The sequence below is a fragment of the Lissotriton vulgaris genome, chromosome 12 (assembly GCF_964263255.1).
Source record: "Lissotriton vulgaris chromosome 12, aLisVul1.2, whole genome shotgun sequence".
Classification (NCBI taxonomy): domain Eukaryota; kingdom Metazoa; phylum Chordata; class Amphibia; order Caudata; family Salamandridae; genus Lissotriton; species Lissotriton vulgaris.
The window spans coordinates 510,978,579-511,000,637 of NC_141700.1; the positions used below are offsets into that span (position 1 = coordinate 510,978,579).

General features: G+C 46.1%; 1 protein-coding gene across 1 annotated transcript in view; it reads right to left on the bottom strand.

The window, feature by feature from the left end:
• The window catches only part of ST3GAL2 (ST3 beta-galactoside alpha-2,3-sialyltransferase 2), a 350,833-nt gene that overhangs the window by 33,198 nt on the left and 295,576 nt on the right, over nt 1-22,059 (bottom strand). The window contains exons 4-5 of the mRNA XM_086945276.1: nt 8,843-9,022; nt 4,699-4,744 (exon numbers count right to left, since the gene is read on the bottom strand). Of these exons, the coding sequence (XP_086801402.1) occupies nt 4,699-4,744; nt 8,843-9,022 (226 nt within the window). The remainder of the gene's footprint in view (nt 1-4,698; nt 4,745-8,842; nt 9,023-22,059) is intronic.

The following is a 22,059-nucleotide window of genomic DNA, read 5'->3' on the forward strand; positions in this document are numbered from 1 at the left end:
GGGGAAGGCGAAGGGAGTCATTGGGCAGGTGCAGAGGCAGAGCGGGAGTTGTTATTCTTACCTCTGCCTTTGTTGTTGTTACCCCTGTAACCACCCCTTTGGTAGCCTTTGCTGTAAGTGGACTGTGTAGGGGCTTTGTACGAGGTAGAAGCTGTATCTGACGAGTATCACCTGATGGCAACTCTATAGGATGAGCGACAAAATGAAAGTTTGGGAGCCTGCGACTGCAGGGCTCCTATTGATGTGGCTGTATCTGTATCCTTTTTCATTTTTTCAAGTGATACATCCACGTTAGGTCCAAATAGGTGTTGCTCATCAAAGGGTTGATTAAGAATGGCACTTTGTACCTCAGGTTTGAATCCTGATATACGTAGCCAGGCGTCTCTGCCTGGTAAAACTCTGGTGTTAACTGCCCTAGAGGCAGTATCTGCTGCATCAAGTGCACACCGAATAGAGGTGTTTGTGATGTTTTTCCCCTCTTGGATAAGCTTGTTTGCTCTATCCTTGTACCTGTCAGGGAGGTGACTCTAACTCATCATAATGTGCCCTGTCTTATCTGGCTAATAATGCCTGTGTATTTGTGATACGCCACATGTTTGCTGCTTGAGACGCTGTTCTTTTCCCTGATGGGTCAAGTAGCTTAGACTCCTTATCTGGTGGTGGAGCATCACCCGATGTTTGTGAGTTTGCTCTCTTGCGTGCATTGGAAACTACAAGTGCGTCTAGTGGTACTGGACCTTTAATATATGCTGGGTCTGAGGGGGCAGCCTTATATTTTTTCTCTATATGAGGGTTAATGACCCGAGTTCTGACTGGGTCTTTGAAGACTTCAGGAGCGTGCTTAATCACTCCTTTAAGCATTGGTAAAATGGATGAGGACCTTTGTGCATTATCAAAGGTATCCATTAGGAAGTCTTCTTCTACAGGGTCTGTGTGAATGTCTACCCCATGATATTGTGCAGCCCTGTGGATTAATTCATTAAACCCTATAGTGTCTTCTGGTGGAGAAGGCCTTGAGGGGTATAAGTCATCCTGAGGGACATTTGGGACATCTGGGGCGGTATAATCATCCCACGGGTCAGGTGATCCTGTAGGAGTGGCTGGATCAGGTATATGACCCCCCATATCATCAGAGCTATCATCCCTGTTGTCATCGTGTGGTATGATAGAGGATGCTGGGGAATGCTGTGGTATGGGTGGATGTGGTGATGGTACAGGTGAAAGAAGGGGAAGGCAGTCTTAAGGGGGAGGTAGCCATGTCCTTTTTCTTTGAATGCGGAGCTGGAGCTGGTGTGTCCAGTGGTCACTTTTTTATACCAAAATCAACTGTCTAGTGATTGGATCTTTGGCTAGAGTCTTTTGAGCAGGGTCTGGATAAGGTAAATCCTCTGCAGGAGGTCGATCTTTTAGTGCGGAGGAAGGTTTTGGCACTGTCTTTTTCAGCTCCGAAGCTTTTTTCGGTTCCGAGGATTTTTTCGGTTCCGGTATGGTTTTTTGATCCGATGGACTTTTTGGATCTGGTAGTTTTTTCGAATCTGAAGCGTGTTTGCTTGGTTCCGACCTGAGTTTCGGTGCCGAGGTAGTGGCGGCAGGCTTCGGTGTCAATTGTTTAGATGTCGACGTGGAAGCTGATGTTGTCTTTTTTGGTGCCAATGGGTGTGCATCGGCACCGTGGGGAGGTTAACTCGAGCCCGAGTCACCTGAAGGCTTCAATAGATTCTTAGCCAGGCCAGAAGGTGGGGTAGTAGAAGCAGTGTCTCAGTGTGCACCCGAGCCCGAGGGCGAGGGTGTGACCGGAGACTTTTGGGTGTGTCAAGGAAGGGTTGGGGTCGACGGTCTTACTTGCGACCCGTTGAGCTGGAGTAACTTCTTCGACATCGGAATCTTCTGCCTCGGAGTTGCTCTGACACCATGTTGTTCTGGGACGTCAACGCTCTCCTCGAAGATGTCGTCTGGAATCGGAGCTGAAGATCGAGCCATTGTTCTCCTGGCTCTTCGGTCCCAGATCGTCATTTTGGAGCGGAAAGAGGCACAGGCGGAACAGTCTTTAGCCTTGCGCTCCGGGGAGAGGCATTGATTACACACCTCATGAAGGTCAGTCAGTGTGGGGAAACTTCGACCCACATTGAGGACACTTTTTAAATGGAGTCCTTTCCATGAGCTGCAGTCGAGGCCTAGTTAGGCCCGAAGGACGTCGACGATGACCGGAATCGAAGTTCTCGATGTGGAGAAGTAGCGTTGACTGTAAAAGCGTTCAAAACTAGATTCTAGAAGCCGGTGAGGATTGCGCGCCGAAGAAAATCGGTTCCAACACAGAGCACTGGAAACACATTCGAGCCCGGTGGCCGAAAAAAACAATCTGGGGATGGAGCAGATGCCCATGCGCAGTATCATCCAAAGGAGGAGTCACCTATCTCGTGACTTCCAAAGACCTTTCTACAACAAAACAAAATGCAAACATCCGGGCCCAACAATAGGTGGCTATCTATGCACAGTGAGTAATCTACAGCTCATATGCCTCGAACAGGTATTTTTCAATTGTTTGGTGTTTAAGTTCTATTCTGATAATTCTTTGAAGTGTTTGCTGCTCAGAAGTGGTAAATATAAGTATTATGCATAATGCTAGCCTCCTTCCTATCCATAAAATCAGTCTTTGAAAATAGTGAACTTCCCCCTTAGTCTAATGCTGCTTGTGACTAGCTGAACTAGAGCATTTAGTTAGATCCCATTTTATGTCTTGCTACACTGTCTACAGTTTAGATCTGTACTTGTGTTTTATTTCCAACATGCGTCCAGTATAGCGACAGGTGAGCCAGTTCCAAGGGATATGCACATAAGATAGACTCACATGGAGGGGGGGGGGGCGCTTATGGAACCTATTTACACAACTATAGTCTATCCTGAGTGTCTGGCACGCATTCCACCATCCTGGTCTTAGGTGGTCCTCCTGCTTCACACAAAGCACTACTCTGTTCCTTTGGTTTAGGGAAGATAACAAATTGTCCAGACTCTCACACATTCTGGATGTGTGCGGTTCGGAAATTCTAAAGCGCTCAACTTTTCTATATAAGGTGCAACAACTGCAATTGACACATACATGGCAAGCAGCTAAGTTTGTATCGACAGGCTAGAGCTCAATTAGGATTTTCCATGGGGACTTTGATGTAATCTTTAATGTATTTGAGTTCGAAACGGGCCAAATGTGTTTGGTTCTGGAGGTTCTGGGGTAGGGGATTATGAATGAGTGGCTAAATGTGGCACTTCCCCAATTATACAGGTTCTGCTACATCTGCAACCTTCCATTTTTCTGGCAGCACCTGCGGACATCTTGGCTGACTAGAAAGGTGCACACGCCAAATCTTCTCTTCTCATTTGCACCCCTTCCTTGTTTAGTTGTTCAGAAGAAAAACAGTTTAGGTAATTCATGATTACCGGGTAATGCAGGCCATCTTTAGCCAGAGGATGTCACAGTATCAATTAACAGACTAACACCACTTTGCTCAGCTCTTCTGGGAACATCAGTGTCTTGCCCTTACATAACAGCCATTCATTGAGGGCAAGATCATTTTTAAGAAGAATGGTATTTAAAACAGGCTTTCTGTTTAGTGGCTGTGACACAAGTGACGACACAAGGGTAAAACCAATGAACCCACTAATGCCATGGGGTTGCAGTAAAGCATGCAATGAAAGAGGGTGTGATGCCCCATTTCTCCTGCTACATCCCTGGGACTTTGGTGCATCAACGCACTTGCTTCTTCCCTCAGCACGTGCTGCTCAATGAACAATGCAAACACAAGGAGATTATGGCCGGAGCGCTGAAACTTTTCAGACACTCACCCCCAGTCACAGATCCGAATTGGTTGAATCCATCATCGTTCTTTACCTCACTTCTCCACCCAAGCTCAGACCCAGCCATATGCAAATCAGTCTTGACCCTTTTCCTCATGAGAAGAATTCAGCCCGAACTACCAAGCCAGGTCTTTCCTGGTCCGGAAACAAGCATCCTGGGACCGGTCTCGGACTAACACCCCTCATCAGCCAGGCTAGCTTGAATCCAGTAGCAAAATGAGCAAGGGACCCACATCTGTGCATACCCTGCCAACGAGGAAGAACAAAGCAAACACAAGGAGATGATGGACGGAGTGCTGAAACTTTTCATACACTCGCCCCCAGTCACAGGTCTGTATTGAATCCATCATCGTTCTTTAGCTCACTTCGCCACCCCAGTTCAGACCAATCCAAATGCAAATCAGTCTTTACCTAGTTTCTCATGGGAACACTCCAGCCCGAACTGCCATGGGGAACATGGGTGAAGACTGATTTGCATACTGCTGGTTCTAAACTGGAATGTTGTGGCGTGCAAAAAAACGATGGATTTAATCCAGATCTGTGAATGGGGGTGAATGTTGTTTCAGTATACCGTCCATCATCTGTTCCTTTTCCATGAACGATGCACAGCAGCAATCTAGCAGCTTCTAAGCACACCACTCCTGCGTGTTCCATAAGAGTGAAACCTACACTCTGGGCACTCCCTTCTTCTCACAAGAGTCTTCCAGCCCTCCTTTGGGTAGAAAGAACTGAGTTATACCGAAGGGCGACAGAGAAAACCTCAAACACAGACTAAAGTCTTCTCACACGAAGGCAATGAAAGCTCGACAGACACTATACGTTGAATGAGTAGATGATGCTACACGTTACCTTCTCTTTGTCCACCCGCAGGAAGGCTTTCACGGGTGCATACGTGCTGTAAGGGGGAGAAACAATATTATTAGAGACAGAGAAGAGCGAGAATAGCCTTCATAGGTACTGCGCATGCTTGCCTTTAAGTGGCACAAATGTCAACCCCGGTCGGTCATTGCAGAGTACACTGGCTTCTCCATCTGCGACAGAATGATCAACCTTGCGCTTACATTCCCGTTTCCGGGCTCCATTCTGGATGCAGGGGATGTTGCATCAGCTCCTATCATGCAGGGCACAATACCCCTGGCACGGGCGATGTGGGCAGCGCTGGTACTCTTAGCACGCCCCCTTGGTCAGGACTAGAGTGCTCCCAAATGCCCCGTAGCAAGAGAAGCCCCTCTAACTACTATATTAAGGGTGCCCGAGACTCCGGGCTCCAGAGATGCTTTATTCACTATCCCCATGGGCCCTTACAGTCTTTACTCTTGGGCCAGCGAGCAATGAACCTCACTACTTTAAAGCATAGAGATGCTGGTTGCACTACACATAAACAGGTTATAACTGAAGGAAGTTGGCCGGGCACACACAAACATTCAAGTAAACAATTAAATCGAGGATTTAAATATCAGAACAACCAACGCAACTCTTCACATATTAAAAAAGGTGGATGGTGGGCAGGGGCGACACAGGTTCAAGAGATGTCAAAAGTAACAAAGGACAGACTACACTGGGCCCTCATGAGAGAAGTCTTGCTCTAGACAAAGCATGTCCAAGATATAGCAGATTCATGGACTCATCAGTACCTAGGTAAGGGGTCTCCAACTTACTTAAGAGCACTTATGTTCAATGTAAATCAACCTGAGCTACTGTTATTATAGTGGACATATCAGACAAGAAGACATTACAGACCACCATACATAAGATTAATAGCAGTGATCCCCTCCTGTCAGCAGGCAGGGTTGCCAGCAGTGTAAACATCATTTACCACGCATGCGATACAATGCATACCATTACAATGCGGTCATTACAACAACTGCGTTGTTACATCGCATACCATTACAACACAAGTCGTTACAACGACTTGCTGTAGGGGGGCACAAAGTTTTGGATTTATAATCCAACACCTTCCCTACTGTTTCACAGACTGGCGATGCTATAGTAAATTATACTATTCCAAAATCCAGCGCCCCCCCCCCCACAGCAAGTCGTTGTAATGACTTGCATTGTAATGGTATGTGATGTAACATTGTGGTCGTTGTAATGACTGTGTTGTAAACGCATGCGATGTAATGTGGCCTATTCTGCCAGCAGAGATGTAAAAAGGCTTTGTCAATGTTGAGCGCCCCTCGGTAGGTAATACATAGCAGCCAGAACTGCTATGTGCCTGGCACCAAGGTCGTAATATTGGTAACAAGTCAAGCAGAAACATTAACTTGTGTGTTCTAAAAATGCACGCATTTATCATGAATAACCGATTTAAAATGTTAGTATTTATGTATAAATTCAACCAAGCAAAAGCTTCTAATTTAGTATTCCAGGCTGCACACAGGTCGCTATTTAGAGGTATTTGGAGAGCTATTCGTTGGAGAAGCCTGACCTAGATTCACTGATTATTCAGTGCCTAGATTCACATATATGTGTTTTGGATGATAGCACAACAAACAGTAAAATATCGGTATGCAATGTTTACAACGCGCGCGTTACCACGACCTACCATTACCACGCGGTTGTAACAACGAAAGTTGTTACAACGAATTGCGCTGGGTGGCGCTCGAGGATAGTAAATCATTTAATTTACTATCCCAACACCTTCCCTACTATCCACGGGGACTGGTGTTGGAATAGTAAATTAAATGTTTTAAATTTGCGCCCCCCCCCAACGCAAGTCGTTGTAACGACTTGCGTTGTTACAACCGCGTTGTAATGGTAGGTCGTTGTAACGCGCGCGTGGTAACGACATATATCCTAAAATATCATGTTAGAGGACTGTGGGTACCCAGGCATAAACCAACTCATCACAATAAACAATAACAAAAAGTCAAGGCTACACCTTCGGGTACCCAGACAGGTGGCCAAAGGGCAGTGCCCTGTTAATCAGTTTCTACTAAAAGTCTACTTCTGCTTTTCCCGCACTTCGCCCTAGGCTGCTTTTTGGCTAAGTTCATGTTATGAAAATACCATATACATAGTACACCGTATACCGGAAGATCACTCATTCGGATGCCCGCCTATGTTGGTAAGCCAAAGCTAGCATTGCCAACTGATTGAGTTGTTGGCACTAATACACACACCTTTTATTTCTTAAGAGTGTACTGTTTAACCTCCGTCTAGATTTTTGTTATGCTCCTGTTGAAAGTGAGATCTTGACCCACAAACAATGACGTTAATGTTGCTACTTATGCAACAGGTTAATCTTTCCTCCCCTCTCTTCAGTGAAGTCTTCTTTCAATAAAGGAGTATGTGATGCCGTTTCAATGGTGTAACCAGAGATATGTGCAGTTAACGTGGTTTGTAAGTTTTTTTCAACCTACATATAAATTCAATAAGAAATCTGACACAAAAAGGTATCAATGGACATTCAGGGCACATGATACATCTAAGCTGGGGGGCTCTTTATCCAATAAATATACAGACCATGCTACAACCTGCGATCCTAGAGTCTCCTCAAGACTATAAGGGGCTCCTAACCCCTCCCTCTGCCCCACCTCCAAAGAATCCACCATCTCTGGCTTCCTGAAGAATTTAGCCAGCGTTCCGGGATGAGTCAAATGCAGCTAGCTCTATGTATCCTACGAGGGCCCATAGCAAAAAGAGTGCCAACATACTGGTTTAGGGACGGTCAACCAGCCTATGCAAGTCAGAGCGGTGGGGCCGGCTGTGGGGGGTTTCGAAAGACGGCCACGAGGGAAAATTAAATGAATAATTCATTTTCCCTCGTGGTTGTCTCTCGAAATCCATCACCCAGCTGGCCCCACAGCTTTTACCTGCGGCGGCCGCGGCTGGCCCCAACTGTCTCTCACTGGGTTCTGAGGACATCCCTGTGACGGGTGTGAACAGGTGAACACCTAATGTAAAGCGCTCTGATACCTACGGGTCTAGCCAGCGCTATATAAAACTCTTAAAATAAAATAACACCTGCACTGACCTCCGGCTCTCAGGCCCTAAATTACAGAGCGAACTCCTTAAGGTGCAGAGATGTGGAAGCGTTGGGCCACTGACACTAGGGCTGGGCGTAGTTCGCGAAGTAGCGCTACGCGTAGCTATGCGAAGTGCACTTCACACTACACGAGCTACGCGTAGCACTTCGCGAACTGCGTAGTACCCTGTTCGCACTGTGCAAGATGCCGTTTTCATTGATTGCACTATGCAGACAAGCATCCGGCACTGTGCAATCATTGAAAATGGCATCTTGCACAGTGCGAGCTGTAGTTTTCTGTCGCTCGAGTAGATTTTTACTCTAGCGCCAGCTTTCTCAACGCGGACTGGTAGTTTCTCATCGTGAGCGGTCGCGAGCATACGTGACCACTGGCAATGAGAAACCTGACCTCCCCGCGTTGAGAATCTCGCCGGGAGGTTTATTTTCCACGCTCGCAAATGGCAACTTGATGTTGCTGATCGCGAACGAGGAAAAAGTCTCGCCGGGATGTCATTTTGCTTGCTCTCGGTCGCCAACTTGACGTTGAGGACTGCGAGCAAGCAAAAAATTACTGCTGCACTACGCTACGCTACACGTGTTTGCACTGTGCTATGTGCAGTTCGCGTAGTGCGAAGTAGCGCAAACTTAGCAAACTACGCAAGCATAGCGTAGTGCTTTGCCCAGGGTTAAACGACACCTGGGCTAAAGTTATGCACACAGACTTTTCACCTTATCATGCTTTGAATGGATCTGGCATCATTCACGCTGTATGACTGTGCAACCAACCATACTTGAAAAGCATGGATTTCCTGAAATGTGATGTCAGCAACGGGAGAGGTAGGGATGCTCATTCTAAGAGTTAAGGTTCAAGTGGTCTGAATAAGATTTCAGTCCATGTTACCTCAGAGTCTCTGCTTACAAGCAAGCAAGAGCATGTTACCCTTACCATGGCAATACCCCCTTCCTTGCCCACTTCATGCCAGGCTCATTCTACCTGCACCTCTGCTCCCTGGCTCCATTACTCACAAGCGGATCTGCCCGGTGGAGAGTGAGCTGGCGATCCAGAGCAGGTCCAGCGCTTTAAAAGGCACCAGCACGAAGCTGACGTTGGCAGGCAGGTTCTTGGCACTCTCCGGATACATGAAGTGATGGGTAGTCCTGCTGCCCACATCCGTCTCAAAGCCAGCGGTTGGAGCCTGGTTCATTCTGGCAGGAGACAAGCAGAGAACAGAAATTAGGACTTTCAATTATTGCGAGAAACATGGATCCTGGTCAGTTGACCTCAAGCAAGTACTTGATACCAAGTACATGTTTCTAACATGATTACACCAGACAAAGGTACAGACTGTTCCTACTCAGCAACTGACCCCCTACACTTTGATCAATCACCATGGCACGTTAACTGTTGAAATCACCACCCCCCCTGCACAGTCGTCTTCCTGTGGTGTGAGGACTGAGACACTCTGGAAGGAGCACAGGATTATATTTAAATATTGAAGACAAACCTAAGAAGTGTTTTTATTTATTTATAGGTCATAAAGCCATGACCCTCCTACAAAATCGAGAAATAGCCAGAGTGAAAGACAAATACAATTTAAGACCCTAACGACAGCATAATCCATGCTCCTACTTAGATTATTTGTCACCCTTCTGGCCTGGTCTCTGGTGGCTCCATGTTCACAAAGTATATGATTCACGGTACTAGGACCACCCTCTCCCTGGCTACATCACGCGGCGGCAATGTGGAGATAACGGCACAGTGTGCCACTGACACCTTTATATACCACTGCTTGCAAATCCTGCTCTTACTGTGCACCATGGTAAACCTTTCCACCATCTGTGCATTCCAATGATAAAGACCCAACAAGGCACTCACCAACCCAGGCTCCATAGCGACAAACCCTTCAAAACAAAAGCATTGTTATTTGCCTGCTTTCCCTTCTTCGATGGAATGAATTTGGACTACCCTTGGATATCTTATGGGGTTCCTTAACCTCACCCAGATTAATCTTTGTATCTTTTGCCAAGACGTCGTGCTCCTGTTTAATTACTGGATGTCTGCCTTTCTGACAGTAGGACTAAAATGGAATCATGTTTAAATGGAAGCACTGCCTGGACTGTAAGAATATTACCTTTTACATTTTTAACCACAGTAACCAACTTCTCAAAGCCAGCTACAAGAAGAATATTGCATTCTACCAACACACTGAGGCATGGGTAATGGAGGGCAGAATGTAAAAAACACATCCTAGCAAAACTACGACAAACACACACCTGCTTCACAAAGAATCTGTGAGCCCCTCTCGAAGGAACGCCTTGTCCAGAAACAACCATTTTGATTGCTTAGCTGACCTAGATGCCAACATAACTCTGCTAGTTGTAAGTGAGCTTTGTGTGTTCTTCCTCTGCAGACTATGCCCGCTTTTATTTATTCATGGCCTGATCTGCATTGTTTAAATACTCACACTACTAACTGTGCAGGTTTTCGAAAATGTTTTAGTTACCGAGGGAATATCACCCCATTGTGAGATGAGTCACAGTTCAGATGTCACTCAAACTCTCCCTGTATGGCCTGTATGGCAGTAGTCACCTGATTCACAAAACTAATTTGGGTCCATTAGAAAAAAAATCTAAAACAATTATGGCTTATTTTAACTAAGTGAAACACACAAAGGTGACGGGAGGAATACTTGCAATTAGTCTAACCACTGGCACTTGCTTGCGGTAGCATCCCAGCCCATCGTTCTTTTGCTCACCATGTCACCTCAGTTTGGACCCATGGGTTGGGAGGCTACCCCGGGAGATTTCCAGTGGTTATAACAAATTGAAAGCATTCCTCCCATCACCTTTTGCGTGTTTCATATTTTACAAAAATGTCCCTATAATCGCAATTTCAAGTCATGGTCCTCTGGTCCACGGTGTTGGTGATATGGGTCTTTCGTAGGCACGGTGGCTTTCATCACTGGAAGCTCAGGCTAGGCAGCAATTGGCCACAGATGCAACGTTGTGTTTGAAGGCAGCCACACTGTAGGGTCCCCTAATCTGTGAATTCTCATACCTCTTTCCATGAGGCCTTTGAATACCCACTCTATGACCACCAACCTTAGGGAATGGAGCACAAATATGTTCATCCTCATAAGCACACCACCCTCAACCACAGGCAACTGGCTACTGCAACAACTCTCTCAAAGCCATCCTTTTCTTTCGCCATTACTTTAGCACATATTACTGAAACGCCAAGACTTCCTCATTAAAATTAATTTCTTTAACATCTTGCGATGTGCAACTAATTCTGCATTTAATCCATGCACTTGCTGCTTTCCCAAAATGTATAAGACTGAGTACCAGACAAATTAACCGGAGAAGAGGGCTCCATAGTCTTGCTGCAAACAGAGAATGTACTGCGTCCTATCCAAGGTCTTTTGAAAATTGACTCAGAGATAATGGGCAACAAATTTGATCAAAGTTGACGGTCCCATTTGAAGAGTGAAATCGGATGGCAGACCTTATGGCCATAAACCAACTTTATGTACTACTTTTTCAATAAAAATATAGTTTCTTATATCTTTCCTCGCAGCATCAGAGGCAAAAACTACATTCAATATTGCCCATCAATACGTGGGCTTGAAACAGCTTTGAATCCTTATGCTACTACGATATCGGAATTCTGCGAGCTTTGCTTATCCTGCCAATTAATGACTGCAATGTATCTGTGGCACACATGTCATTAAGAGGAGCTCTTTGGCTAAGATAAAATCTCTATGTACGATAACAACTGATGCTAAACTAACTGGAGAGCTTGCTCAAATGAATATTCATTCCACCCTCTGTGCCAACAAATCTTCCTTTACCGAAGAATTCTTTTTAATGAGAACATAGAGGCAAGGACTGAGCAAGACCATAAGATAAGTCCAAACGTATATCCTCATACAGATTTACCACAGTTAATGTAGAACCCGTCAGCACTTAAGCCGAGCGTCCTTCTATTGGAGTGTAGGTTATCCAATAAGGGCAGAAGTCCAGGCTCTTCTAATCAACCAGACCGTGAGATGATTTGCTGCTGTCCTAGGCCGCAATCCTTGGTTCAGAGGATAACAATCACACACTTAGGTGGAAGCCCCAGAGCAAATGCATTCAGCCCATTATCATTAGCACCTCTCCTCCCATTTCTTGCCTGGCATCTATCTCTAAAAGATCTTCAATCAATCTCAGAAATCCAATCTCCGAAACTTTTGTATGTTCTCAGGATCTCCCACAGGCAGATAGAGAGGCCTCAGACTGGAAGCCTCGGTGCTGGCAGCGGACTTGTAGCGTGCTCTGAAAATAAGGTAAAAGCTTTGTGGGCCATCAGGAGAGCATAACTATACTACAAACCGGACCTGCTTGCTGCCCTACAATCCTTGCTCTATAGTCTTTACTAGGGCACTCATCCCTGGAATAGGACAGTGTACCTTACGCCTAGCTTTGTAGGGCGTATCTCTGGTTGCCGTGGCACCCAGTTTCAAGGTTTTCCTTAGTACAGATACAATTTCGTCCCTTGGACATCTGATATTCTCCGATAACAGGGACTGCTGTTGTAGTGCCCGACAGTAGGTAGGACTGAAAGCTGGATGTCTGGCTTTGCACTATATTCTACGCAGATCTGTAAATCCGCACTCTTGAGTGGACTTTCCAGTGGTGCCCTGTCACTAGGGCACAGAATGGCCGGAGATTCCAAAACATGTACAGTGACACCCGAGGGCCAGGGACTGTCTTTAAAACCATTGTAGACTGTTACAAAAAAAATCTCTGCAGTGGCAGTGAGGGCAGTGCCCTGCACCAGGAAGGAGCGCGTCAGTGACTATCTGTTGTTGGGTTGACGCTAAAGTCACACAGCTTGGCCCATAGATAGTCATTTCTTCTGTCTGTAGTGTCCATGCCCTAATTACTGGATGGCAAATAACTTAGAAAAACAATAGATTTTTAACCAATAAAGACTGAAAGCCAGCCGCAGGAATGGGCGGTAGACAAAGGCGTGCGACTCCAGAAGCACTGCATCAAATGGATGCCTCCTATCTGATCAGCACACATTGATTTTACTCCTTCCAAGGAGATTGTCTCATTAGGCGGTCTTCGAGAGAGCATTTAGTCAGGGCTGGTTTGCAGAAAATCTTGGCAGAGGCACCGGTTTGTGCAACTTACGGTTCCCTGGGCCAACGGCTCGCGCAGCACAGATGGGCACACTACGACGTTGGAAATAAAACAAGACTATTACAAGATTTGCAGTACCTTTTGGGATCATTATAATCTCGCTGTGGGGAACACATAACCACAACCATGCGGTGTGATGAACTGCCGCATCACCGGATGCACGTGCAGTGCAATATTTCATTACGCAATGGGTGGAACCCACCGGCAGTGAGAGTGACGTGTGAGTGGCGTGGACGAGCTCAGAGATACTGGGACTGAATGACAGTAAATCAGGCATCATTCTGTAAACCCATCATAACTGTTCTAATTCAGCTGCCTCTGTGTTATCCCTCTGCGCCTGCGCAGGCTGCTGTCGGTAAAGGATGTTGGTGGCACGTTTGCGGTCATAGGCCGACAAGCTGCAGCTAGGCCTTCTTTTGCTAAGCTCTGCTTCAGAATGAACATTTGGGCAGCCTGTGAGAATGTGGCTCTATATATACTGGACCAAAGTAAGGTACAGTGTGTATAGAGTCCACAATCGCCAGAGGTATAACAGAGGTTAAAGTCAGGTCTGACCTTACTCTCCAAAGTGGTAGCTTGGTCGAGCAGTAAGGCAGTACCAGAGGACAGTGTAAATCATTTGTTGTACACACTCAGTCAGCAAAAAGTTTCACACACTCAAGAACTGAACTCCAGGCCAATTGTTTTGATATCAAAAGATATAGTTTTATTTTTAGAACCAACAGGTATCAAAATATACTTTTCTCAATATGAGTGATCTCAGCTAGTTATTTTTCAGAAAGCCAATAAACTTTGTAAGCACAATAGGTACAGTAGTTGCAATAGACAACACAATTCTAAACACAATTTAACATTCAGCTCAATGGGTTTTTCTACATAAATGCAGCGGATTACTTTATAGATTACTTTTGTAATTCCAGGACTGGATCCTAGATTCAGTCCTGGGGTCTAAGCTGAAAACAGTTGGGTAAAAACGTTTTGATTATTGCAGTGATTTTTAAAGAATATAAAGCTATTTCAAAAGTTGACACTTCAAAACTTTTCAGTGAAAAACTAGCAATGTTATCCTATCGAAGGAAATTCAAGTCACAGGTAAAGTAGGTTCTCGTTACTTTTGTAATCCAGGACTGGACTCCTAGGTTCAGTACTGGGGTCTCTACCTAAGACGTAAGTAATTATGTTTTAGTAGTTGGTACGATTTATAAGGAATATTTGTAGTTTGCAAAAATAGACACTTGGAAGAAATTTCACAGAAAAGCAGTCAATGGTTTCCTATGGAAGAAATTTAGGTTACAAGTATAACACAGTTATGATTACTTTTGCGGTTCAGTACTGGGCTAAAAGGTACAGTACTGGCTTCTCTCCTGATCACAGGTGAGTACTTCGGAATTCGTTATTAGGCTGATTTTAGATTAATATTTTAAAGTTTCAAAACTTGACACTCAGAAGAAATTTCAAGTGAAACCAGTCAATGTTAGCCTATGGAAGAAAAGTGAGTCATTGGCTTTTAGGTAAGTACTTGACTGGCAGAGTTAAGGTTCTAGGCATAGACACAGGGGTCCCCCAGGGTCAGGTAGGTACAGTTGGTATACCCTCAACTGCACAGGGGCAGTCTGGTGCAGAGGTAGTTAGGCCCAATGTTATCCAATGAGAGGCAAGGAACTTCGGTTGGTGGCTGCTGGCTAGCAGGCCACGCAGCTCTGGGAGCTGGGCTTCTGGTCACTTGCTCAGGGCAAATGGGAAAATAGAATAGGACAAAGGTTGCACTGCCAGAGGCACTCGGGCGGCTGGGTGCAGGGTGCTTTTGAGCCCTCGGGCGCTCAATGTTATTCAATGGAGATCTTGGAAAGGGAACAAAGGCTGCAGGCTCAGGGACGGAGGATCTTCTGCAGTGACCAACACTTTGAGGAGTAAGTTGGGATCTTGGAGGATAGGTAGACACCCAGGAGTTGGGCACAGGAGGCCGTGGGGCGCTGGGGTGCCTTTTGAGGTCAGGAAATCTTACCCCCTGCTGGTCGCGATCGGAGGGGTCCTTTGTCCTGAGGCTGCAGGCGTCATCGGGGTCGTCGAGGAGGGTCCTTGGGCACTGCATTCCAGGTCAGAATCGCTGGGGGGACGTCCTCAGGGTCTTGATTCACTCCAGCACAGCCCAGGCTTGGCAGGTACAGAGTGTGCAGTGTTTGTGGTTCCGGGCTGATGCCAGGGCTTGTTACTTGCTCTGAGCAGTACCGCTGCTCGTGGGAGACCCAGGTAGTCAGTGTCACAAGGCAGTCAGTTCCTCTTGGGTTTTTGAGGTTACTGACCACTGGAGACACCGGGTTTAGCAGGAACAGGTTCGAGGGTCGACAGGCCGGTAGGGCTGGGGACAAATCAGTCGGTGTCTTCCTCTTCTTAGCAGCTGCACGGAAAGTCTTCTTGTTCTTTGTTCTTCTTTCTTGTTTTGGAATCGGGATCTAAGGAAGGAAGGTTCAGGGTGCCCCTAAATACTAAATTAGGGGCGTTACAGGTAGGGCAAGGGCAGGGACCAATGGGTCCCCGTCCTGGGGTGGGTACACCCCCTAGCCTGCTCCTCTCCTGTGGGAGAGGGGCAGGAGCCTAGCTGTGATTGGGCAGGGCTCCTCATCTTCAAGATGGCCGGAGCCTGGGGTTGTGCTTCACCTCGCCTCTCCCACCTGAGGGGTGGAGTTGGCACAGGCTGGCACACCCCCCTTTCGGACATAGGGTTTCCCGCCAGTCTTCCCGCCAGAGTGGGGGTCAGAACTGGTGGGGGCCAGTTGCTGAGTACAGCAAGTGGTCTGGAGAAGCGCACAAAGGCGGAATGCCTTTGAAGCTTCCCCTGCCCATCCTGGGGGAGGAGGCTTGGCACCTCGTCCCAGGATGTGCATTGTTGCAGGCCCAGGAGAGCGGGCCCTCCACCCAAGGGTCCAGCAACATGTCTGCTGTGTGGCAGCCTAGGCAGCCTCTCAGACAAGATGTGGATTGTAGGTTGGGTTTCAGGGGGCATCTCTAAGATGCCCTCTGTAGTGCATTTTACATTAAATCCCACACTGGCATCAGGTCGCAATGCCCTGGGTACCTAGGGTACCATTTACTAGGGGCTGACAGGTGGCCAGAGATGTCACTTAGGCTTCAGTACAATTTTTAGGGAAGGAAAACAGGCCCTGGGTACCTGATTGGCAGGGACCTAGGGCACACCAAGGAAAAGTGCATCAGGTATCAGGCAAAAAGTGTGTGTGTGGGGGTGGGGGGTAATGCAGCAGAAACTTTCTCACACAGCCTGTCCCACAGTAGTGTGTGCAATCCCTATATCTACTTGTGCCCCAGCACAGAATTCTATTGGACACTTTGAATGAGTTTTGTGACATCAGCCAGGGTTGGTGATGAGTGCCTGAGGTGCAAGGCTGGTATAGACCTGCCCCAGAACAGTTCTGAGGATACAACCTCTTTACTACACCTGCTCTGTCCAAGCTCCTCTCCACTTCACTCAGGTGCTCCTGGGTGGGCCCTCAGCAAGAATCTGACGTCGGAACAAATAAAGGGATCCTTTTTCTTTTTTTTAATTCTTTTTTTATTTTATTGATTTTAGGCAAGGAACAAGCAAGATACAGAGAGAAGAATACAGAAAGTAACCAGAAAACAAAGCATGTATATAATACAATCAAATATGTTCGGGAAAAAATGGAGAGAAAAAAAAAAAACACAATATAAACACAGCGAGCCATAAATAATACTCTACAAAGGAAAAAGAGAAACAAGGTAACAAGATTTCATTGATTTAAATCCAGTCAATTATAGGGGCCCATGTTTTTAACCCTCTACTCCTTTTACGAATGGTCTTCGTTTTAAATATAGCAACTTCAAGATTATACATAGATAACAACTGAGCCCTCCAAGTAGAAAATAGCGGAGGATCAGGAGATTTCCATTCTTTAGAAATACATGCACGGAGCACTGCCATACATATAAATAAAAAGGCAGAGCGTTCCTCTGATCTAGACAGAACTTCAGAGTCTGTGCCGAACGAACCAGCTCCACTGAGATAACAATTGAGGAATCAAGTATTTCTTTCAAAAACTCTTGAATAGACGTTAATAAACCAATCAACTTAGAACATGAGAAAAACATATGTTGCGTATCTGCAGCATAGCAGCCACATCTACTACAACTGGTTTCCGGTGCCAGTGCTCCATTTAGAGTGTAGTACATATTATAGAGAACCATATAATGTTCATTCTACCCGCGATCAGTACATCATTAGCTAACGAGATCGAGGAGTGAAGTTCAATTATCTGAATATTAAGTTTAGTTTTCCATTTCTCTTGAAGTTGCTCCAAATCGTCTGGGAGTAGGGAAATTAATTGGGAATAAAACAGAACAATTGAGAGCCCCTTTCCCAGCCCCTCTATCAAAGGAAATACCTTAAACCGTACATCGTATTGACCCAGTTGTCCATAACTACGAATTTGTAAGAACTTGAAAAAGTCCTACTTTTGTACGCCAAATTTGAGTTGTACCTCTATAAAGGATAATGGTTGACAATCATGAAACATATCTCCTAGGTGGTTAATCCCATACTGATACTTGTTTCTGGTTACAGAATCCCGAAAGAATCCAGAAGAATCCCGAAAGATAGTAGGAAGGATTCCTACTACCTCAAAAGCAGTATATCGATTTATTTGAGATAGACCTAAATAACCTCTTAATTTGCTTCCAGATTGAAAACGCAGCGACAAGAACCTTAAACTTGTTTTTTTTATAATAGCTGGGTTCCATTATTTTCAGAAAACACCCATTAGCCTCTTCTCCTATAGCAAATTTATATATTGAGGGGTGATGACACGGTAAAAGCTTAAATTTTTTGCCAACAACTAAAGGGAAAATAAATTGCAAGGCTGATGCCCAATAATATAATAGAAAGTATGGGATACCCCATCCCCCAGTGGATCTGGGAAGTACCATTTTTTTGTAGGCCCTTCTATTCCTTTTAAAGCCCCACAAAAATCTTGAAGAGATATTTTCAAGTCTCTTAAAACAGCCAGTGGAGAATTCTAATGGGATAGATCTAAATAAATAAAGAAATTTAGGTAGTACCATCATTTTCAGCACATTTGATCTTCCATGTAGTGACAAGTGAAGATGGTTAAGGCGCTCTAGGGTAGAGTGGACTTTATCTAAAACTGGGTTAAAATTGATTTCTGGAATGTTGCTAACTGGGGAGGAGATTTTAATACCAAGATATGTAGCCTCTCTTACGAGAGATATACCTGCCGGCGGATTATCCCCCACATGCAGAATTTGAGTCTTATTTATATTCAACTTATAACCCGAAAAGTGACCATATTGCCTCGCCAAGGCTTCAACGGATGATAATGCGTGCTGTAGGTCAGTGGTTGTTACCACAATATCATCAGCATACGCTAATGCTCTATAATCCACCTCAGCGATAGTGATGGGTTTGATATCTCTACATTCAATTAATTTAACCCAAAAAAATCAATATATAGGGCAAATAATAACGGGTAAAGACGGGCATCCTTGCCTGGTACTCCGTAGAATCGGAAAAAAGTCCGACTACCTTTCAGCTAGACGTATAGATGCCTTAGGCACCGAGTACAAGATCTTAACTGCCTGAAGGAATCGTGGCCCGAACCCCTTCAGGCGGTGAACTTCCCAGAGATAAGGCCAGGCACCCTGTCGAATGCCTTCTCGGCATCCAACAGGGTCACACCTACAGCTATTTTAGTCACCTCTGCCCAGTCCATTAGGGCAATAGCACGACGCACATGATATGTCGTGTCACGGCCGGGGATAAACCCATGTTGTAGATGGGATACTAAGGAGGAGATCAAAGAAGAGAGTCGAGTGGCTATAATGTTGGAATAAAGCTTACTATCAGCATTGATGAAAGATATTGGTCTGTATGAGGATGGGAGCAAGGGAGGTTAATCTTTCTTTAAAAACATCGTAATTGTAGATTTCTGCCAGGAAGCGCGAGATGTGCCTCTTTGTGCCGTGACAAAAACTTCCAGCATATGATCCTTCAGCATTGAGAAAAACGTACGAAAAAATTCCTAGGGCATACCGTCAGGACCTACTGCTTTCCCCACGGCCAAAGAAGAGATCGCCACTTCAAGCTCCTGTGCCGTAAACTCCGCCTCTAACACTTCCCTCTGGATATTCGTAAGTTTAGGGAATTCTTGGTCACCAATAAACTCGGCTACCTCCTCTACAGTGTATGGAGAGCCTTCGTTTAAGTATAGATTACTGTAGAATTCTCTAAATGTTTCTAAGATTTTTCCCGGTTCGGTATGAATTACACCGTTAAAATCCTGTATAGCCTCCACTTTCCTGGCCACTACTTTCTATCTTAACCGCTTGGCTAATAGGCGGCCTGAATTTTCACCAACCTCATACATATCAGACCGACGGATTGCTATTTGAGCTGCCAATTTCTCAGCAAAGACTTCATAAATTTTGATTCTTTGAATTGCCAACTCCTTCAGTTTTTGTTCATATAGCGGGTTTGAATTAATAGTTTGCGCCAAGGCCAGTTCCAAAGAACGTAATTTAATCAATTCCATGGCTTGTTTAGTCCTAATACTGCGTTGTTTATTTATGGAGAAGCTTAGCGTTTCCCCCCCCGCACCCCGGCTTTAATAGCATCCTAATGATGCCAATCGGAGCTGATCTTAAGTTGTACTCAAAAAAGTCTGGTATCCATTTGACCATGTGGTGTACGTATGCCTGGTCCACCAGTAGCTGACAATCAAAAGTCCATGAACTCCTATTGTAGTATGGCACTTATCGCTTACTAATTCAAGAATGACCGGATTGTGGTCTGAAATTATCTTAGGATAGATATCAATTTTAGCATTGGTTAATAGTTCTGTGGGAGCAAAAAAGTAATCAATACGAACATGCTTTTGATGAGGGGCCGAGTAAAAAGTATAGCCGGGAGCACCTGGATTTTTCAGCCACCAAACATCTACCAAACCAAACCCGTTAACAATCCCCTTTGTAGCTTTAAAAACCTTATGCTTTCTGCCAGAGTAGACGCTATTGTGGCGGATATCAAATCTGACGGTAAATGGAGATTGAAATCTCAGCAAATCACGAGAGGAGTGGGCCATAAGGCAAGCTCAATACTGATCTCATTAAGCATTTCCGGGTCATCTAAATTAGAAGAGTATATTGAACAAACAGTAAAAACAGAAGTGTTGACCCGCAGTTCGATGATAGCCCATCTTCCATAAGGGTCTGCTTTAGCCCGTTTACACTCCCCCCAACCAAATTTTTTTTTAAATCGCGACCCCTCTAGTTGTTGAACCCTGCCTTGTACACACCAAAACTTCAATCCCTAAATCCTTCAGACAGTCCCTGTTATTCCACACGATGTGTGTTTCCTGGGCACATAGAAGCTGGACAGTCATATTCTTTAAGATCAATGCCATGACCCCCCTTTTTTCCGATTATTGAGCCCACAGACATTCCAAGAACATATAAGAAACTTAGCCATTATCAGAAAGGAGGAGAAAAAAGAAGACTAGTGAAATTTTATTGTTATAACGTCCCATTTGCATTCTCAAAACCAGGTGAGCCACCTGGTTCACCGACGAGCTCCTGGCCTCCAAGCGCGCACCTCGGAAACTGGAGAAGAAATGGCTCCACGAACGCACACCGGACAACCACGCAGCCCTCAAGGACGCCACCCGCAGACACCACCACCTCATCAGATCAGCCAAGAGATCCTCCTTCAAAGACCGCCTGGATAACAACGCACACAACAGCAAAGAGCTCTTCCACATTGTGAAAGAACTCTCCAACCCCAGCGCCAACACCAACGACATCCCGCCCTCACAGGAACTGTGCGACTCACTGACCCTCTTCTTCCACCGCAAGATCACCAACATCCACGAAAGCTTCAACACCACGACCGACCCGACCACGCCAGACTCCACCCCTCTCCTGAACACCAACCGCACCAACCCCTTAACCTCCTGGTCCAATGTCAGTGATGTCCAGACATGCAAGGTCATGAACTCCATCCACTCAGGATCACCGACAGACTCGTGCCCACACCACATATTTAACAAGGCAGACGCAGTCATCGCACCCCAACTAGGGAAGATCATCAACATCTCCTTCAAAACAGCGGCATTCCCGGAAAGCTGGAAGCACGCCGAAATCAACGCCCTCCTCAAAAAGCCCAAGGCGGACCCCAAGGACCTTAAGAACTTCCGGCCCATCTCCCTGCTCCCGTTCCCGGCGAAGGTCATCGAGAAAATCGTCAACATTCAACTGACCCGCCACCTCGAAGACAACAACATCCTGGACCCGTCCCAATCCGGTTTCAGACAAAACCACAGCACCGAGACAGCCCTCATCGCCGCCACAGACGACATCAGGCGCCCATTAGACAACAGCGAAACATCTGCCCTCATCCTCCTGGACCTCTCGGCTGCCTTTGACCCGGTCTGCCGTCGCACTCTAAAAACATGCCTCCAAGAAGCCGGTATCCAAGAGAAGGCCCTAGACTGGACCACATCCTTCCTCTCCGACAGATCCCAGAGCGTCCGCCTCCCACCTTTCCGATCTGAAGCCACCGACATCATCTGTGGCATCCCCCAGGGCTCCTCCCTCAGCCCGACGCTGTTCAATATCTACATGGGCCCCCTCGCACAAGTGGCCCGCCACCACAACCTCAACATCATCTCCTACGCTGATGACACTCACCTCATCCTCTCCCTCACCAAGGACCCACGCACCGCCAAAACCAAAATCCACGACGGAATGAAGGCCATCGCGGACTGGATGAGGAGCAGCCGTCTGAAACTGAACTCAGACAAGACAGAGGTCCTCATCCTCGGACCCAACCCCTCAGCCTGGGACGATTCCTGCTGGCCAACCACTCTGGGGACAGCACCGACACCCACCGACCACGCACGTAATCTTGGATTCATCCTCAACTCCTCCCTCTCCTTGTCCAAACAGGTCAACGCCGTCTCCTCCTCCTGCTACAACACCCTCCCCATGCTCCGCAGGATCTACAAGTG